The sequence below is a fragment of the Clavelina lepadiformis genome, chromosome 5 (genome assembly GCF_947623445.1).
Source record: "Clavelina lepadiformis chromosome 5, kaClaLepa1.1, whole genome shotgun sequence".
NCBI lineage: Eukaryota > Metazoa > Chordata > Ascidiacea > Aplousobranchia > Clavelinidae > Clavelina > Clavelina lepadiformis.
The window spans coordinates 20,018,162-20,035,425 of NC_135244.1; the positions used below are offsets into that span (position 1 = coordinate 20,018,162).

The 17,264-nt window shown below is 38.1% G+C and overlaps 4 protein-coding genes and 1 long non-coding RNA gene across 5 annotated transcripts in view; 2 read left to right on the forward strand and 3 right to left on the reverse strand.

The window, feature by feature from the left end:
* LOC143459401 (UDP-galactose translocator-like) overlaps positions 1-17,264 on the reverse strand; it is a 92,615-nt gene that overhangs the window by 75,196 nt on the left and 155 nt on the right. The gene's annotated exons all lie outside the window — the stretch shown is intronic.
* LOC143460878 (uncharacterized) lies at positions 80-7,554 on the forward strand. Its single transcript, XM_076958545.1, has 18 exons — positions 80-209; positions 298-419; positions 1,893-1,981; positions 2,194-2,327; positions 2,398-2,448; positions 2,587-2,746; positions 2,960-3,123; positions 3,214-3,340; positions 3,499-3,573; positions 3,956-3,993; positions 4,207-4,375; positions 4,480-4,550; positions 4,762-4,818; positions 4,920-5,030; positions 5,354-5,560; positions 5,791-6,402; positions 6,569-6,955; positions 7,243-7,554. The coding sequence occupies exons 1-18, from the start codon at positions 149-151 to the stop codon at positions 7,437-7,439; spliced, it is 2,832 nt and encodes a 943-aa protein (XP_076814660.1). The 5' UTR covers positions 80-148; the 3' UTR covers positions 7,440-7,554.
* LOC143461147 (baculoviral IAP repeat-containing protein 8-like) lies at positions 11,548-13,501 on the reverse strand. The gene is made up of 5 exons (XM_076958957.1): positions 13,078-13,501; positions 12,860-12,959; positions 12,634-12,768; positions 12,395-12,559; positions 11,548-12,312 (listed from the first exon to the last, which is right to left on the reverse strand). The coding sequence occupies exons 1-5, from the start codon at positions 13,340-13,342 to the stop codon at positions 11,985-11,987; spliced, it is 993 nt and encodes a 330-aa protein (XP_076815072.1). The 5' UTR covers positions 13,343-13,501; the 3' UTR covers positions 11,548-11,984.
* LOC143461149 (baculoviral IAP repeat-containing protein 2-like) lies at positions 13,529-14,452 on the reverse strand. Its single transcript, XM_076958958.1, has 4 exons — positions 14,263-14,452; positions 14,048-14,180; positions 13,790-13,902; positions 13,529-13,637 (listed from the first exon to the last, which is right to left on the reverse strand). Exons 1-4 carry the CDS (start codon positions 14,369-14,371, stop codon positions 13,630-13,632), a joined length of 363 nt encoding a protein of 120 aa, XP_076815073.1. The 5' UTR covers positions 14,372-14,452; the 3' UTR covers positions 13,529-13,629.
* On the forward strand, positions 15,881-16,900 carry LOC143460609 (uncharacterized). The gene is made up of 3 exons (XR_013117916.1): positions 15,881-16,159; positions 16,203-16,334; positions 16,400-16,900. It is a non-coding gene; the product is annotated as an uncharacterized LOC143460609 (long non-coding RNA).

The window sequence follows — 17,264 nt, forward strand, 5'->3', positions numbered from 1 at the left end:
ACTTTACCGGTTTTGTCCCAAGCAAAATGTAGCAATACCCGGGCCGATATATTTGCCTCCCGGGCAAAATATTGGCATGACTGCCGAGAGTATTGGTTGACGATTTATACTGGTTATATGTCAGTGGTGTAGCGTAACAACGCAGAGTATGCAGTTAACATTATTTCTCACTCTCTTCTGTTTTGTTTGCTACATTCAACTTGGCCAAGGTAAGAGTTTAGCTATAGACCGACACAAGACGTAGCTTTCAGAAGATCTTATTTGTGAGAAGGTTGAAATGACATCTTGCTTTCTCAGCTTGTCATAGCGCTCTCCACGGAGCGGTTGAGAGGAAGAAGAGAAAAGCCGACCTCAATGATGTGAATGTTGCGAACACAGAAGGGCTGAGAAACTATTTCACCAATTGCATGAGAGATATGGTGAGATGACGTATAAGAGTTTCGTTAACTGATGATGTAATTGTAGTTTTGCAACGTGGTTTATCGTCAATCGAAACCATTAGAAGAACATCTTGCACTTGGAAATATTTATAAAAATTACTTCAAAACTAAAAACTAATTAAGGTTTTGAAGGTTTAAAAGAAAATTTCTGATATGGAGTTAAAAATAAAGGACGTAAGATTAAATTCTTTTTGTAAAAAATTAAAGCTTCGATAATAATTATCCTTTTACGAGTTGATTATCAGTCGATATACTTGTGACTTTTAAAAGATTGCATTGAAAACATAAAAATGACATTTTTAGTTCCATTATTTTAGTGCAAGATTACCACATCATAAAGACACTCAAAGATATTTTTGTTAAAAAAACTCCCACGCATAAAACACCAGCTTGCCTTCAGGCGGTAATATAGTTTTGGTATCAAGTTCAGAGTGTTACAAGCGGACTTATAGGTGGCACAGTGCAAGCATTTCTTCGTGTTTTGATGAAATTGAGATAAGAAACCAGAAATCTGAGGCAATTTCTTTGCGGTCGCTGTAGTATGTTTATGAGTATTAATTCTTTCATAACGTCGGAATATATTTCAATGTTTTCAAAATTATTGTGAAAGTTAGGAGGAAATAACGTAAGCATGTCGTGAAAAGCGGTAACAGAGTCGTGATTGCTAATGACTATGTTCGTGTATGTGTATTGTATTCGTATGTCATGTATTTCGTATGTACTCCTGTCTTCAGCGAAACTATTTTGACAATTTTATTTTAAAGGCTTAAGACGACATTTTTGCAAACACTCGCTGCATTGTGTTTTGTTGGTTGTTGAGTAATGCACTCTAATTGCGAACATGATTTTGAAAAAGCTTCATAAATTGCAGCCATCAAAATTTTGTTGCAAATAATTACCAGCACTATCACATTTTCATTCTTGATTATCAAGTTAATCCACAATTTTTCGTTTCGTAACAGCATGAGGAGCTAATATAACATATGTCCCAGAACATACTGATATGAATAGCTGTAAGGAGGCATAACACACCTGTCGCTTATATTGCAACCAGAAATAGAATCTAAAAATAACATTGAGTACGTGATCACCCACTGCATCCATCTAAACACGATAGACGTATAATAACGACAGGAAGTTTAAAATTATCTACTGGAAATTCATATTAAAACGGTATATTCAGTGCCCACAAGTCTTAGCCGAAGTAAATAATACCGATGTACGCTATTTTTCTAATTCCATATTTTATGACTTTTTCTAGTGATGATCTTGGTCCTGTTTTAAAAATTTATACAGGCATAATAAGCTTCATGTGCAACGCCTCTTATGTGTCTAACTTCTGGTCAGCCGAACGCTGTGCAGGACTTGTGTCAAGTCATGTAGCAACGTCCATTTGTTTTGGTTAAGGTTATTCGTCGCAATTATTAAAACATATCATTTCTCCTTGAGCAGGTTGGCGATGTCTGGGACTGGCAAAGCGTGATAGACACCACGGTTTTAGATACGTTTTGGTATGACATAAGTGACGAGAACGTTTGCAGGTACATATTCTACTTTTGTAAATTCCTAAACATCCCCTGCATGCAAATACAGTGAGCAAACAAAGGTATAATAGTATCTTTCAAACATAATTAAAACTATCGTTATTATACTCACAATTATTGTATTATTACAATAAAATACAGTAGTAATCATAAAATTCTAAGATTTCTCATTGCAACAATCAGTATCAAACATTTCTTGTAACACTCAGCGAGCAGCAAGGCCAAGACACGGCGGAATGCTGGAGAGCAAGGTTGGACTTTTATCTGAAAAATAGTTCTTTTCTTTTTCCTCCGAGCTCCGACTGCATTTTCCAATACGAGAGAGACATTTCAAACGGAATAAGTGAGTTGGTCGATTCACATGTCTTGGGTCTTCATTGTTTACAAACTTTATATTCTTGTTTTGTTTGCAGTTGTATACGAGTCATTTCAATTTGGTGCCGGTACGCCATTTGGCAACCAAGGTAACTTTCTTTTTCTTTTTGTACAAAATATATTCTCAGACAAATATTTGTGATATTTCACGCTTGCCAGCAAGATATACATAGTAGACTTTATCACGAAAGCTCGCATTTAAAGAGTTTTAGAAACATTTTTTTCAGAGTTGTGTGTCGAAGAACCAGAGGAACCGTATTACCCTAACTCACCCACGGTCCGGCAATATACCGCTTGTAATCAAGGAAAAGTTAGCTTTCCGCCCAACCGGCCGGCTCTAGATTTCCCATCGGTCTTTCAATTTGTAGAAGGTCACACCATTTGTTCGTGAGTGGTATTGTTGCATTTTGAGCTTCTATTGACCATTTCTGCTTACAATTCTACCTTTGTGCTCATACAACCCATGTATGTGTGTACTACATGTGTTTGTATAAGTTATATCCCATCGTCATGCAAAATCCAATTCTTCTTCCATTCAAATTGTCAACCACTGCCTCTACCTGTCGTTCTTAAACAAACTCCAAACAAAACCGTGTGTAGAGCCGAGCTGAGAGACTGCAATGGAAACAACGTTGAAACTTTGTCGTCAGTAGAACCAGGTGTTGCCAGGTGGCCTTACCGTCTCGAGGCGATCACTAAAGACTCATCTCCTTTAAGTTTGGCCATTCCTGAATGCAATGAGATGTTCTTTCCAGCCAGCTCCGGTAAACCTAAAAAATATTCTAAAAATTACATGTTTAATCAGAGTTTACCCAGCACTAGTAAGACTTTGAGTAACTTCTTAATACCGACAGACTGGTCTCTCTGGTCGGATTGTAGCGCCTCTTGTGGTGGTGGTGGGACGAGAAGTAGAACGCGTCAGTGCAGTGAACCCGGATGTGAAACTTCCCAGTCAGAGAACTGCGGAGAAGAAATTTGTCCGTGAGTTTAAGCGTTTTACTTAATTGTGTCATTTAGAACAGTTTGAATACTTTAATGTAACCAAACCTGCAAGGTCAAAAGTTAAAACCCAATGGTTATTAAACTGTGAAGGCTTTTTTGCTTTATTAAAGTCAATTGCGTGATTTTCGTGCTTTCAGGAGATGTCAGATTTCGAAATTTTCAAGACGAGTTTGCGCAGGATTCTCAGTCAGTAGAGAAACTTGCGAATTACGGTGAGTCATGTTAGTTTGCTATTAAGTTGAAACTTTATACAAAACGTTACCTCGTTGAATATCATTAGTCATTGATAAGTTTCATGTGTTTCCTGACAAGCAATTTTGCGTTGATTGCCATATTTTGACAACTGTTTTGACCAAACGTTCCTGATAATACGCAACGTGCAAAAGTGCACAACTAAATGACGTCACAATTTGGGTAGCAGAGGACAAGTACACAAATGCATCTCGTGGTTGTGCACTCCTGTGTTGAACCCAGATTTGATTTTGCGGCTTAGTACTTTTCGGGAGTTGTTTCCTCCTAAAATAAGTACAAACCATTTAGCAGTTATTTGAGTTTATCAATATTTATTTTAAGCTGCTTTAATGTTATTTGCAGGGGATGTTGCTATGATCAAAGCATTTGCTATCAACCAAGTGAGTGAGAGCTTAACTGATGCTATGAGAATAATACAATGATGTGGAAAAACTAACGAACCACAAACATCACACGTTATGGACAAATGCACCAAAATGAACAATAGTATAGATTAGAATATAGATACGCAGTGTACCTCCTAAACTGTGCAGTTGCATGCAAATACCAGTAAAATATGAAACGATCCGTTCAACTTGCTTCCTCTTGTACAGTGGACGAAGACGCAGAACGGCCCGTGGTAACGGATTTCCGTCCAACTGTCGGTCCAGGTCCAGGAACAACGTTCGGTGGTGGGCAACCAGGATTTCCTGGCACGTCAGTAACTCTTCAATGTAATTCGCGTAACTTGGCAAGAAGATGCGGCAGAGGCTTAATGGACCGGTAATAGGATTTTTAAACTCAGCAAGGTTTATCCCAAATTTTACTGGCTTCTCAAATCCAAGTATTTTTAACCAGACTTAATGAGAACTTGGTTCTGTACATAGGACGTCATGTTCAAGATTTCTTTGCTGCTGGAACGAGCAACTCAACCGCTGCTACCAACCTACATTTACCAGTAAGTTGACTCTCGTCTTTCGATACAAGATCTAACAAAATAAAAGAGATTGATAATAATTTGAAAATAGAGCCCTGGGACTCGAAACCAAATAACTAACATCACCAAAACTGTCAAAATGATTTACGAAGCTTGCTATTGTTAGCATCCAGGTGTTTTTGGCTATTTGATGTTTGACTTCAATTGTCATTATCAAATTTTTTGCATTCAGTTCCAGAAATAAGAAAAGACTGCCCACCTGGCTTCTCAAACCCTCCTGCGTGTAGGGGTGAGCAAACACTTGCTGCAGAAGCTTATCTTCCTTGGTTATGTGACGTCAACACAGATAGTGCACAACTTATGGTTTGTTGTATTTATATTTTGTTTTAGACATCAATGATTGTGCCTCTAATCCTTGCGAAAATGGGGGAACATGTATTGACAGGATTCAGGGCTTCGAATGCGAATGTCCTCCTGGTTACACCGGGGATAACTGTAATAGTGAGTAACTTCAGCCAAGATTAACTGCAGTTATATAACCGCCTCTGCTATATAACTGTTATATAACCGTTATATAACCACCTCTTAACTACTTGCGTCTAATGCCGGAGGGAAATATAAGATATTTGGTAACAGATGTTATAACTTACATTATGATTTGAGCCTCAGTTTACTAAAGCAATGACGTATACGCCTTTTATTTGTTCTGGTATAGTGGTCATTATATAGTAGATTGTCATGAAAAGTTGTGCAGGGGCAGTGTTAAGATATGTCAAGTCTGTACTAGCTGCTTGTCATTATCATTTCTTGAATTAAATGCACAGACAACGGCGTGGAGAGTTGTGCCCCGCCTCCAACCACAGATACTGCGACTATCATCGAAACTCCGATTCTGACGTCATACCCGATAGAGTCCATTGTAAGTTATACTTGTTTCATTGTGGGACCTGGAATTACGTTGGTGGGAAGTGAAACCAATACATGTGTCTCACCTGGGATTTGGATCAACTCTGCACCAATATGTACTTTTCGTAAGATTTGTGGCTCTACGTTTTATTTTGAAATTTTATTTGAAAACCAGCCAGATGAGATTTGGTTGCAAGCGATCTGGAACCATTGAAAATATCATGACTGGCAATGTTTTTCTTGCAACTTTTATCCAACAAAGAGTAAAATGTTTCATAATCGGAAGGAAAAACCCTGTCAAACTCACCGCTTCGGCGTTAAGTTTGTTTTTTCTCAAAAATGTTTTTCTGGTTAGCGACGGAGACAACCTGCGGTCCACCCCCGCTTCCAGACGGCGGCGGTATTCTCGGCGTCCTTCAAGCTACTTATGAACCCGGTTCCACGGTATTTTACTCGTGCGATCCACCTACCAACGTATTGGGGCCTGAAACCAACCAATGTATCGCCGTGGATGCTGCTGGAATTTGGATAAATGACCCACCAATTTGCTGTGATGATTGTTCAATAGTTGGAGATTGCGATCTACCGCCCCTGCCAGCCAACGGAGGTCTCTCTGACAGCACTGGTCCGCCTCCTTATTTCTTCTTTGACGAGGTGACGTATGTTTGCGATCTTCCATCAGTCATCGTCAGCGGCTCCATGACAAACCTTTGCATCGGGGATACCCCTACGGGCTGGTCCAACGACGCACCCGTATGCGGGCAGATAACATGTGATCCACCGCCTCTGCCTGTTAACGGCGGGATTGAAGGCACCACGATACCGAGCGCATTTCCGGTAGGAGCCGAGGTCACTTACACTTGCGACGATCCGGTAGCCATCGTTTCAGGAGATACGACAAATATGTGCCAAAACGTTGATGGTTTTGGTGTGTGGATTAACTCGGCTCCGACATGTTTCATTTTTCGTAAGTTACATCGATTTTCATAACTTTAATTTCCATGTATCATACTGTACTTACGGTAAAACTCAATACCATTTTGTTATCATGTTGTGATTAAGAATAACAACCATACGCTTATCATAATCAAACATACGTAAAAACGTTTTTGTATTGTTTTCTACCGGTATAGCGGTAGACTGTGGCTCTCCACCAACGGACCCCACGGTTGGAATCGTGGAGAATCTTCAGGTTGGGTATTTCTTTCCCGACCAAGTGACGTACCAGTGCAATGATGTAACACAGGAGATTATCAGCGGACCGACGACGAATCAGTGCCAGGACAACGGAAGATGGTCGTCACTTTCCCCCCCGACATGCGGAATAATCACGTGTGGTAGACCGCCCTTACCCGATTTTGGGGGCATTTCCGGGGTGCTTCAAGGTAGCTACGCAGTGGGGGAGATGGTAACCTACGTGTGTGATGCTAATGCCGTTTTGAGTGGAACGGAAGAAAACGAATGTACTAGGACAGACGGAGGTACATGGTTCAACGAACCGCCGACTTGCTTCCTTACATGTGAGTATATAGGAAATGCATAAGAATTAAACATACAAGCCAAAATCGAGGTTTCAAAGTCTGACTCAGCATCGACAGTGAAATGCAAGCCACGCTCAACCAGAGCGGAAAGTAATTCACGAATTGCAATCATTCAAAAAATAGGCATTACCTTATAAAGGTGAGAGGGGTACGTTAATCCCGGTAAGTTAAAGCGATTTTCTTACCCTCCTTTCTCCTAACTACACACAAACTTAAAAAATTGCCTTAAAACTTAACTTAACCAGCGACCTTTTTCTACGTTTTAGCATGCGGGCCGCCTCCTACGCGGATCGACGAAAGTATCCAGTTTTTTCCGACACAGTCCACGTACGCGCTCGACGATGAGGTGGATTATTTCTGCACAATTTCCGATTTTATGCTGACGGGGCCATCGACAAACACTTGTACTACGCTTGGATGGTCAGAAACTATCCCGCCAACGTGCGAGATTTCAAGACGATAAAAAAGAACTTCTCAATTTTTGCTGTTTTAGCTCGAATAAAATCGTCTTTTCGTTCACTTAATGAAATACTGTACCCTGAATTATTGTGCGTCGTAATATAAGAGAAGATACCAACTGTTATTATCATCAATCATCATTAACTGATCCCTGGTATCTTGACCCTACTGAATTTTGACCCTGGTACGTTGTGCCATAAATGAGCAAAAATATGCTGATGTATAACGCAAAAATACTCACTAAATTTAACGTCTTGCCTTAATCTAACTTTTAATTTTCCATTTTCCCAACATTTACATTGCATTGGGTGTTTTTTGGTTTTAATGGCTTCAAACTGCACTGGAAAATGTTATTTGTTTTAGACTAAAACTAATTGAAAGCCGGCTGGACACGCTGATAACTTAAAAGGCTTGCTAACACTCGCATATTTACAAAGGAATGCATTGGGGCATGGCTCCCTAACGAACTCGATTTTTAGGGTTCATTTAGGCATTTCTATGTCTTCATTCAGGTGTACCGACACTTAATCACGCGACACTTAATCACGCGACGCTTAACCACCGACACAAAATCACTAGGACACTTAATCACGCGACACATAATCACTAGGACATTTAATCACGCGACTTGGATGCTTAATCACGCGACATTTAATCACGCGACACATAATCACTTGGTTCATAATCACATAATAACATAATCACCAGAAAGCATGGTTATGAAACAATGACCAAATTGAAGAACATAATTGGCTGATCGTGAAACGCGATCCAGGTTGCTTGTCGTTCTGGTTGTCAAGCATCGAGAGAAAGTTTCTACAGAACCGATATCCAACAAAGCTAATTGAGGATTGCAGTTGCTGATACGGAGTTTGTTCTTTTTTGATCGAGTTGTAAAATCAAACTAAGGTTTTCTATGTTTTCCAAAATAGATGTTAAAAGGAAATACATTTTAAAGCTCATTGTGAAGAACAGATACGACCAAATGTCCCGGTCAAATGACTTTTAATGACCAAGTGTACTTTCATGTGATTACTCTTCTGCGACACCGTACGATGAAATAAGAAAATAAATGCGTTTGACTAAACCCAGTTTATTTTAAATACTCAACCGTAACAAACTTGGAGTGCAGAGGCTTTTCTGATTTCGAATGCTCTATAAATTAGTCAAAATTGGTTTCAGAAAGACAAATAATTATAAATAATTCATGAAATTTAAGTACAAATGTCTCGGTCACATGTATATGCGAATCAACAAATATTTTCTGAAAAAGGTCGAAAAATGTTTATTTTTATAAGTCTTCAAAGTTCTTCAACGAATAACAGGTGGTGAACAACTCAAGACCCAACTGAGACACTTCACTGAATCAGCTTTTTCATGGTACAAAGTACCGTGTGAGCTCAATTTATATTTTCTGATGAATTTTTCAGCGGACAACAAGGCGTTTCATGTTTACGCTGACGACAAACACATCTTCGATCATCTTCAACATCGATATCGTCCAATCTCCGATATTAAGTTTCTCGACATATTTAAGAGATTTTTTCCCATAAATGAGTTATTCTCATACAGTAGATACAATGTCAACATTTGTTTAAATTATATCTACACGGTCATCCTTTACTTTAGGAAGTAGCCTAAGTAGTATAGTGGTGCCACCCCAGGAGTCTTACCGCCATTTACCGCCAATTCTTACCGCCAATTCTTACCGCCAACTCTTACCGCCAATGCGCCGCCAACTCTTACCGCCACGACTCCAACTGTGAAGTAGGTCACTCCAAGAATAGGTCACTCCAAGATTAGTCCATTCAAGTAATTAGGTCATATGTAAAAAGAGATAAAAAAAGTGACGTCATAATTTTGGTTCCACACGTAAAGAAAAAAGATGTTAGAAAAGTACAAGTGTAAAAGTGACGTCATAGTTTTCGTTTTTGTTTGTTCACGATTAAAAGGATTTTTGCACGCGAATAAAGGATTTAAAAAAAAGAACGAGATCAAAATTCATTTCGTTTAAATTACAGCAAGTGTTGGTACAATATTTCTCCGTTTTGGAGGCGTATACATGTTATATAAATCTTTATATTCAGACAGATGCAATTGATTAGGAATGATAACATATATAGTTGTGATAGGATGTCATTTTATGTTTCACAATACACATTATGAGAATGAAGCATAGACAATGTGAATACATGATGAGAGTACTATAATGAGTGTTCTTGGTACAATATTTCTCCGTTTTGGAGGCATATACATGTCATGTAAATAATTATATTCAGACAGATGCAATTGATGAGGAATGATTACATATATATTTGTGATAGATTGTCATTTTATATTTCACAATACGTATTATGAGACTGAAGCATAAACAGTGCGAAGACAAAAGTAGGTAAAGGCGTACATTCCAGAACGCATATAAACACACAAATGGTATAGACGTTACATGTTCAGAGGGGGGTGGTAAGGTTTCTTACAATGTCTGGGTTATTTTTGCGTAGGGTGGAGATTCTGTATTTAAAACTTCTGTAAATATCGTTCGACAGTTTTTCTGAGGAGAACTGTTGGTTCTCGATTACGCATTTAAGTCTCGTTTTCCATATTTGGTGGTTCATCGTTGTAATTAGTACGGTGAGAACTTTGTCGGTGTTTAGTTCGAGTCCCATGTCGTGCCTGAGGGCGCACAGCTTCTCGACATTTTCTTTATTAATTTTTAGGTTTAATGTTTTTTCGGCGATCGTTATTGTTTTTTTCCATTGTATCTTGGTCTGGGGGCATTTGTGAAATAAGTGGTAGGCGGTATCTGGTCCGATTCTACAAAAACGGCAGCTGTTTTTTGTTGTTGGTGCGTATTGGTTTATATCTGTGTTAAAAGGTAGCAGGTTGCTTTCGAGTTTAAAGTTAAAGGTCCGTAGATAGCTTGGGGGTTCAGGGCAGTGTATTCTCTCCCATCTTTTGCGTTCTGTTTGGGTATTTCTGGATTGTGTTCTTGGTTTGCTTATTATTCTGTTGTACGTTTTTTTTAGACTTCCGCAGATGAGGTCAATTTTTTTCAGATCGTATTTTTTAATAATTTCGATTACTTTTTCATAATATGGGGATCGGATGTCGGTGTGGGGGAGATTGTTTAGGTGTACAACTTCTAAAGTTCGGGGAATTACGTGGCCAATCTGGTATTCGATATAGCTGTTGTGGGCGCTAAGGGGCTCGTTTAGAACTCTGGCAAGGCAGTATTTTCTGATGGATTTTAGGTACGTTAAGTCCGCGTATATTTCGAAGTTTGGGAGGTTTAGGCCGCCCTCGAGTTTCGGGAGTTGAAGGGTGTCTATATTTACGTGGGGGAATTTTCCTACTGCGTAATTTTTTACTTTTTCGTTTATTGATCGCATTCTGTTTACTGGGGGAGGATACGTTTGCGCCGCGTTGTTGGTGATTGCTAAAAGCTTCGATTTGATTAGAATTTCTTTAGCGTCGAGCGTGGCGTACGTTTTTTTAATTTCTTCTATTTTGTTTTCGACTTGTTTTTGGGTTTCTTGCCAGAGGTGGTTCAAATTTATTATTCCGATTGTTGTGCCGAGTAGATTTAGGGTTGTTTTGTTCCATTTTATATCTGGTAGTAGGAGTGTTGGGGGGTCGCCGTATAAATCCAAATAAAATGTTTGGCGCCGGACGTTTCACGATTGCCCTGATGAAAAATACCTTTTGTAACATTTCAGCGATTCGATTCCTCCAATCGTGTGTTGATTTTAACAATGTTTCTTGCGCCGAAACCAGGAAAGTGATCCTGTGACAGACAATGATCAGTCAAGTGAGCCGAAAACTAAATCGTTGTCTTGCGAAACTTCTGCACACTGTTACAGCGTGATTTTACGAAATTCCTTCAAGAAGCTGTATTTTAAAGCATGTCGTTTAAGCGTTGGAATTTTTGTTTTGCTGATCGAAGAATCTTGTAACCCGCTTTCATGAATTACTGCGTTATTTTAATCCTTGAGTGTGTTGTATTATCACTGAACCTATTAAAAAAGTACAAGCATACTGGATGTGTGCGTTTACAGACCTCTTAAACGTTTCAATTTGATATATTTGTGAGTATGATTCCAATAGCAACGAATATCTATTTTAAGACTATCATCATGCTGATCGATCGTGAATATAAGTTTGCTTTTTCATACTTTTCCTTGAAAGCTTGGAGAGTAGCCAGAGGCAAATGATTTCAAGGTATGACGATCGCGAAACGCATATTGCGCAACGGTGATGAAATAAATGGCTATGTAACGAATTATAATATGATAGCAACGTGAATACATGTTCAAAACTTGAAAAGAACCTTTGGGAAATTCCAGAAAATACTATACAAGGCAAGTTTTTTGAATAACAATTTAAATTGAAAAGTTTTGGATGTTATCGTACTGCCAGCCAGCGATGATGTTTGTAACTGAATCGATTGTGAGGATAACGCAAGGTAGCGCTCTAAATACGGTTCACACTTCATATCAAATCACCATAGCGCGGCGTTGACTTACATTTCAAAAGAATCCAAACTTTTGCTTTAAACAATAAAAGATCGGACTTTTTCTCGAACTCGCAAACGACAAATGGGACAAGTCGATGCGTTTTCAGCGCAACCAATACAACAAGCAATATGTCCGCATGGAATAAGAACAACACTCGCTTGTTCGTTGCCACAAACTTTACACGTTCTTTCCTCCTGTAAACGACGAATCTCTTGAAGTCCAGATGCTATTGAAGGAGTTGCTTTCTTTGTTGCCAATCCTTCTTCTTCAGATCTATTGGAAGCAGATTCTTCCTCCATCGCAAGAATAGACTCAACGAGATTTTCAAGCCTAGAAAATCCATAACCAGTGGTTTCATATTTCCTGTAGAAAGATCGGTTTTCAATGCTATTCATAATTGTAATGCAATAAAAATTAAAAAATAGCTTTCTTGACAAAATTTCACCTTTTCAAAGCAGTTTTTATCGTTCTTTCATCGAATCCCATTAGTTTTGCTTGCTCCACCAGTTCAGACGAAGACATCTCTCCGTCAACTTTCCTCTCTAGAGATCTTATCTCTTCCCTGGGATCGATGATTTCAGGGCCACCATTTCGATGTCCGTTTCGTAAACTAAACAAAGAAATAGATAACTACAAAGAACAAAACCAAGATGATGATCAAGAACATGACTTTAGGAGGTTTACATTTGTCCTGATTGAATATTCCTGAGTTGATTTGGATTTGCTGGATTCCGAATTGTCGGTCTTCTTAGATTGGGGAATCGAAAGGCGATCCCATGAACATAATCTGGACCTTTTTGTTGAAGAACAAACTCGCACCTGGGCAGGAGATCCAAGTTTGTTAAACATAGAAATCATAAAAAAGCCAAATCTGGTAAATTCTTTCATGGAGACAGAAAATTCAACTTACAATGGAAACCACTTGGCGTGCTCTTGCCATGGATCGTCATCTCTCTCCCAATTTTGTAATCCTCCGTTGCAATACCAACATTTTACACGATCTCTTACACCTGGAGAATATTTCACTTTGTAATTCTACAACTTACCAAATTTTATTTTTATTTATTTTTTTTTTATTTTTTTTTTTTTTTATGGTATGAGACCTAAGCTTGAAAGTATGAGCCTCACCCAAGTAATACATTCCTGCGTTTGCAATTTGTCTGGGAGTTGTGCGAATCCTATGAGTAGGCCACGATGACGAGTGATCAAGGAAAGTTTGGAGACGAGATTTCTCGCTCTTCATGTGAGGATTTACCGGATTCAAACATGGAAACAAGTTCATGTTCTCCAAATTAATTGCAAGATTTCTATGTGAATTCGCGATGGTGGACGCAACCACACTAGGTGGAGGGGTGGAGCACGAAGAATTTCTAAATGTAGCTGTTTGAAACATTGGTGAATTTGATGTGATACCAATGCCATTTGTAATGACTTTTCTTTGATCTGCTGAAGCCTGTGGATTCCCAGATGTTGGCGGTCGTGTGGCTGAACTTGTAGCGTTTCCATGGCCATGGGGTGGAATAAGTTCGAAATGACGAAGAATGGAATCTAGATTTAATCAATATTTACAAGGTAGTGGAAGTAACGTCATATGAACGGAGAATTCACTACTCACTCACGTAACTCGTTCTATTATGACAGCGTAAACGGTAGTATAATAAGGCAATTTCAGGTGGTGTTTCATGAAACTACAAAAAGAATCAAGATTTGGTTCGGTTCATTTACGCTTTTGAGACGTTTTAAACATCGATCCATCTTTACACTTTGTTGGTATTACAGATCAGATTGATTCGATGCTTCTCTTTTTTTCTTACAAATTGAAATCTTTGTCTTAACTAACCGATTGGTATGTTTCTTGTATCCTTTCCGTTAATGATATCACAATTGGATCTATGCCATCGGAGTAGCTTCGGGTCATCTTCGACTTCCCATTCTTGGACAGATTGACCACAACTGGAATGAAGTTGAGATTTGTTTTATGATAGTGTTTTTGAACGTAAAACTATTCGCACAACTTGTTTAAACGTATTTGTTTGATTAGAAATTAAGTCCCGTATTTTATGTATCCAAGTCTCTATTTTAATGAACAAGACGTTACCTGAAGCACTTGGTCCTGTCTTTAAAACCAGTGAAATAAAAACCAGCAGAAACCAACTTACGAACATCGATCTGTACTTCTCTGGGAAATAGTTTGAAAGTTGAAAGACGATAGGTCTCGCGTGCTGGATCACCTGTACTAACAGAAATAGGATCGTGACGTAAAAACCTACGTTTCTCTGGAACGTGATTCTCAAACATGATTTTCCAACCTACCGGGTGGAATGTAACGACTTTGTTGTCCTGGTGGATCTGTAACTTGTCTCAACAACCTCCCGTCACTTTCTAGATCCGGGAAATCCGCGGTAAGGTGATCCGTTTGCATTTCATTCTGTAAAGAGATAACTTAAATCACTACTACCTCGATAAACAATGAAACTTAATCGCAATGGTATACAAGCAGTTCGTTGCTCCTTGATTCTTCTCACATTTACATTTATTTTGTGGGAATAAGTAAGATGAAAAAGTTTAAGAACTTCTGTTTTACGTGCAAAAAGTATTTGCATATGAAAAAAAAATAAAATAAAATAAAATAAAAAAAATAAATAACCAGGTTAATTAAACCATACATTGTTTACATACTGTTTCGTCATGCTTTTACCAAACTAAAGTGTATCAAACCAAACAGTGTTTAGGAAAAATATGCTTATTTTAATGCATTTTGTTAAATCATAACTTATAAGTTAAGTTGACTTAGGAAGAATCAATCAAAAACAGTTTACACTTGCTTTTAACCGCATATTTATTTTCCAATTTTGTGGTGTTGGAATCATTTCTTTCGGTTTGAACGCGTTCTTTTCTAAAGAAAGTTGAGTATGTATTAATATGATCAGCGGAATAAGTTTAAATGGTTTGAATAATTCAACCAAAGCAAGAAAATTTTATAGTTTTTGAGTAGTAGTATAGTGGTGCCACCCCAGGAGTCTTACCGCCATTTACCGCCAATTCTTACCGCCAATTCTTACCGCCAACTCTTACCGCCAATGCGCCGCCAACTCTTACCGCCACGCCTCCAACTGTGAAGTAGGTCACTCCAAGAATAGGTCACTCCAAGATTAGTCCATTCAAGTAATTAGGTCATATGTAAAAAGAGATGTAAAAGTGACGTCATAATTTTGGTTCCACACGTAAAGAAAAAAGATGTTAGAAAAGTACAAGTGTAAAAGTGACGTCATAGTTTTCGTTTCATAGCGCCAACGTGCGGTAAACATGCTCTAGGTTTCTAGAGGAAAGGTGTAAGAGAAAAAACATCTTGGGTTTGTGGATATTCGATATCAGTTACATCATAGTTTCAGCGTAAAGTATACAGAACGATGAACCGTATGAATTACCACCTGGAATCATATGGAGAAAAGCCTAGAGTAAGAACGCGTTAATCGTATTTGCACAAGCTAACATGACCTGGTTATGAATTCCATCTTGGGTTGAAATAAGCCAGACTTTAGAAACAAAGCATGAATTACCTATGTTATTCGAATCCAGATGTAAGAGAAGAATAAATAAAAACTAGCACCCAGCTGTGCGTTTGTGTGACCAGATTACGGATTTCCTATGTTTACGAACATATCAATACCAAATACAATCACAGCTGTGTTTTTGATAGGTCAAAAGGGAACAGAGCGATTGTTTGTTTGTGAATAAGTAGTCTATATATATGTCATATTTTCCAAAGCAGGTAGGTTATATGGAAAAGCAGCAAAACAGGCAAGCAAGCAAGTGTGACTCTTGTTGTTACATACAATGTGAACAGTGACGTTTGTACATTATGATGTTATAATCTTATGGTGTAATCAGTTGACTCGTGAATGTTTATAGTAGGGGTAGGCAAACTTTTTTTAACATCGATAATGAATATTATTGGATATTACTATTCAGCTAGAGCAGTCATCTTTGTTAAAAACTATACTTGCTAGCATTAGATATAATCGTTTAGAGGAGGTAAACTTGTTTCGCATCGATAATTAATGAATAATATTGGATATTACTATTCAACAAAGCTTACTGTTTTAGTAATAAATTAGTATTTTTACAGTACCAAGAAGATTAAACTTCAACAAAAACACATCAGAAGGAATAGGAAACGCTGTAAATTTTGTGTGCGGACATTTACAAAGTGAGTACACAATAAATCATTTTCAATATATACTGTATATTAGTTTAAGAGATTTGAAAAAACATATGAGACGCTCACACCAACCGCGTGTAGTACCAAGACCCCAGATTCCGCGCCCTAGAACGATTGTGGTGGATGGCGATACAATCCCAGAGGATATTCCTGAAGATTACAGGTAAAAATAAAACATGATTGATATCAAATAACAATTCATGAAAGGAGTTTATTTTATTTTTGAAGGGGTATCTATCAAAGCAATTGGCGAGCAATACGAACTCGTTTTCATATCGGTAATACGGTTCAAGAGCGTTACACGTTTCGCATCCCTGACCAAAGCATGATCGATCAAGGTCTCGAATCATTATGGCCATACTTTCGTGAAAATATTTTCCAGAGACAACGACAGGCGTTCAAAATCCGTGTCGCATTTGGATTTATTTTACGACATGAAGGAAATGAAGAAGACGACGACTCACCAGTACTATATCGTTACTTTCATCCGGACAATCACTCCGATTATTTGTATTTAGGCCCTGAAACCATCCGCGATCGAACCGAATTCGATCAATTCCTTATCGATATTCAACGGAAGAATATCAGACAATGGTCGGATAGATTAAAATCCGAAAGCGCTTGGGTCGTGGAATCTATCTGTAATGTTGAATTTTACATCAATCCACTTCGGTATATACCGATTGGTATACCAGAAGCATTACCTGAATTTATTATTTCAAATAAAGGTCGATTTGTATGAGGTGACAATAAAGAAAAAACGTGTGATTTGGAATCTCCCCATCCAGATACATATGATGAAATATAGCCTACAGTAACGCCTACACAAAACAATTTACAGTGTTCAACCACTTCATACTGGAAAAAAATTTTAAAACAACTTTAAGTTGTCAACGTTTTATTCCATTATCCAACTTTTAACCTAAGAATAGAGTTTGAGATATAAATTTATACTAAACTATAGCTCGTGTAATTGGGTAATGCGAAGAAGTCTTAAGTATATAACCCCGAAAAACATAGCTTTAGGCTATTCGCTTTTCAAAGGAATACGATCATCACTAAAAATACAAAATATTGGAATACATCGATCGAC

Coding starts and splice junctions, on each gene's coding strand:
- LOC143460878 (XM_076958545.1), top strand. CDS start 149: ATGCAGTTAACATTATTTCTCACTCTCTTCTGTTTTGTTTGCTACATT. Junction 210..297: donor CTACATTCAACTTGGCCAAG/GTAAGAGTTTAG, acceptor TTGCTTTCTCAG/CTTGTCATAGCGCTCTCCAC. Junction 5,031..5,353: donor CACCGGGGATAACTGTAATA/GTGAGTAACTTC, acceptor TTAAATGCACAG/ACAACGGCGTGGAGAGTTGT.
- LOC143461147 (XM_076958957.1), bottom strand. CDS start 13,342: ATGTTTCAAACAGCTACATTTAGAAATTCTTCGTGCTCCACCCCTCCA. Junction 12,960..13,077: donor CGCAGGAATGTATTACTTGG/GTGAGGCTCATA, acceptor AATATTCTCCAG/GTGTAAGAGATCGTGTAAAA. Junction 12,769..12,859: donor CACGCCAAGTGGTTTCCATT/GTAAGTTGAATT, acceptor TCTCCTGCCCAG/GTGCGAGTTTGTTCTTCAAC.
- LOC143461149 (XM_076958958.1), bottom strand. CDS start 14,371: ATGCAAACGGATCACCTTACCGCGGATTTCCCGGATCTAGAAAGTGAC. Junction 14,181..14,262: donor AAGTCGTTACATTCCACCCG/GTAGGTTGGAAA, acceptor CTGTTAGTACAG/GTGATCCAGCACGCGAGACC. Junction 13,903..14,047: donor GACAGGACCAAGTGCTTCAG/GTAACGTCTTGT, acceptor ACTTCATTCCAG/TTGTGGTCAATCTGTCCAAG.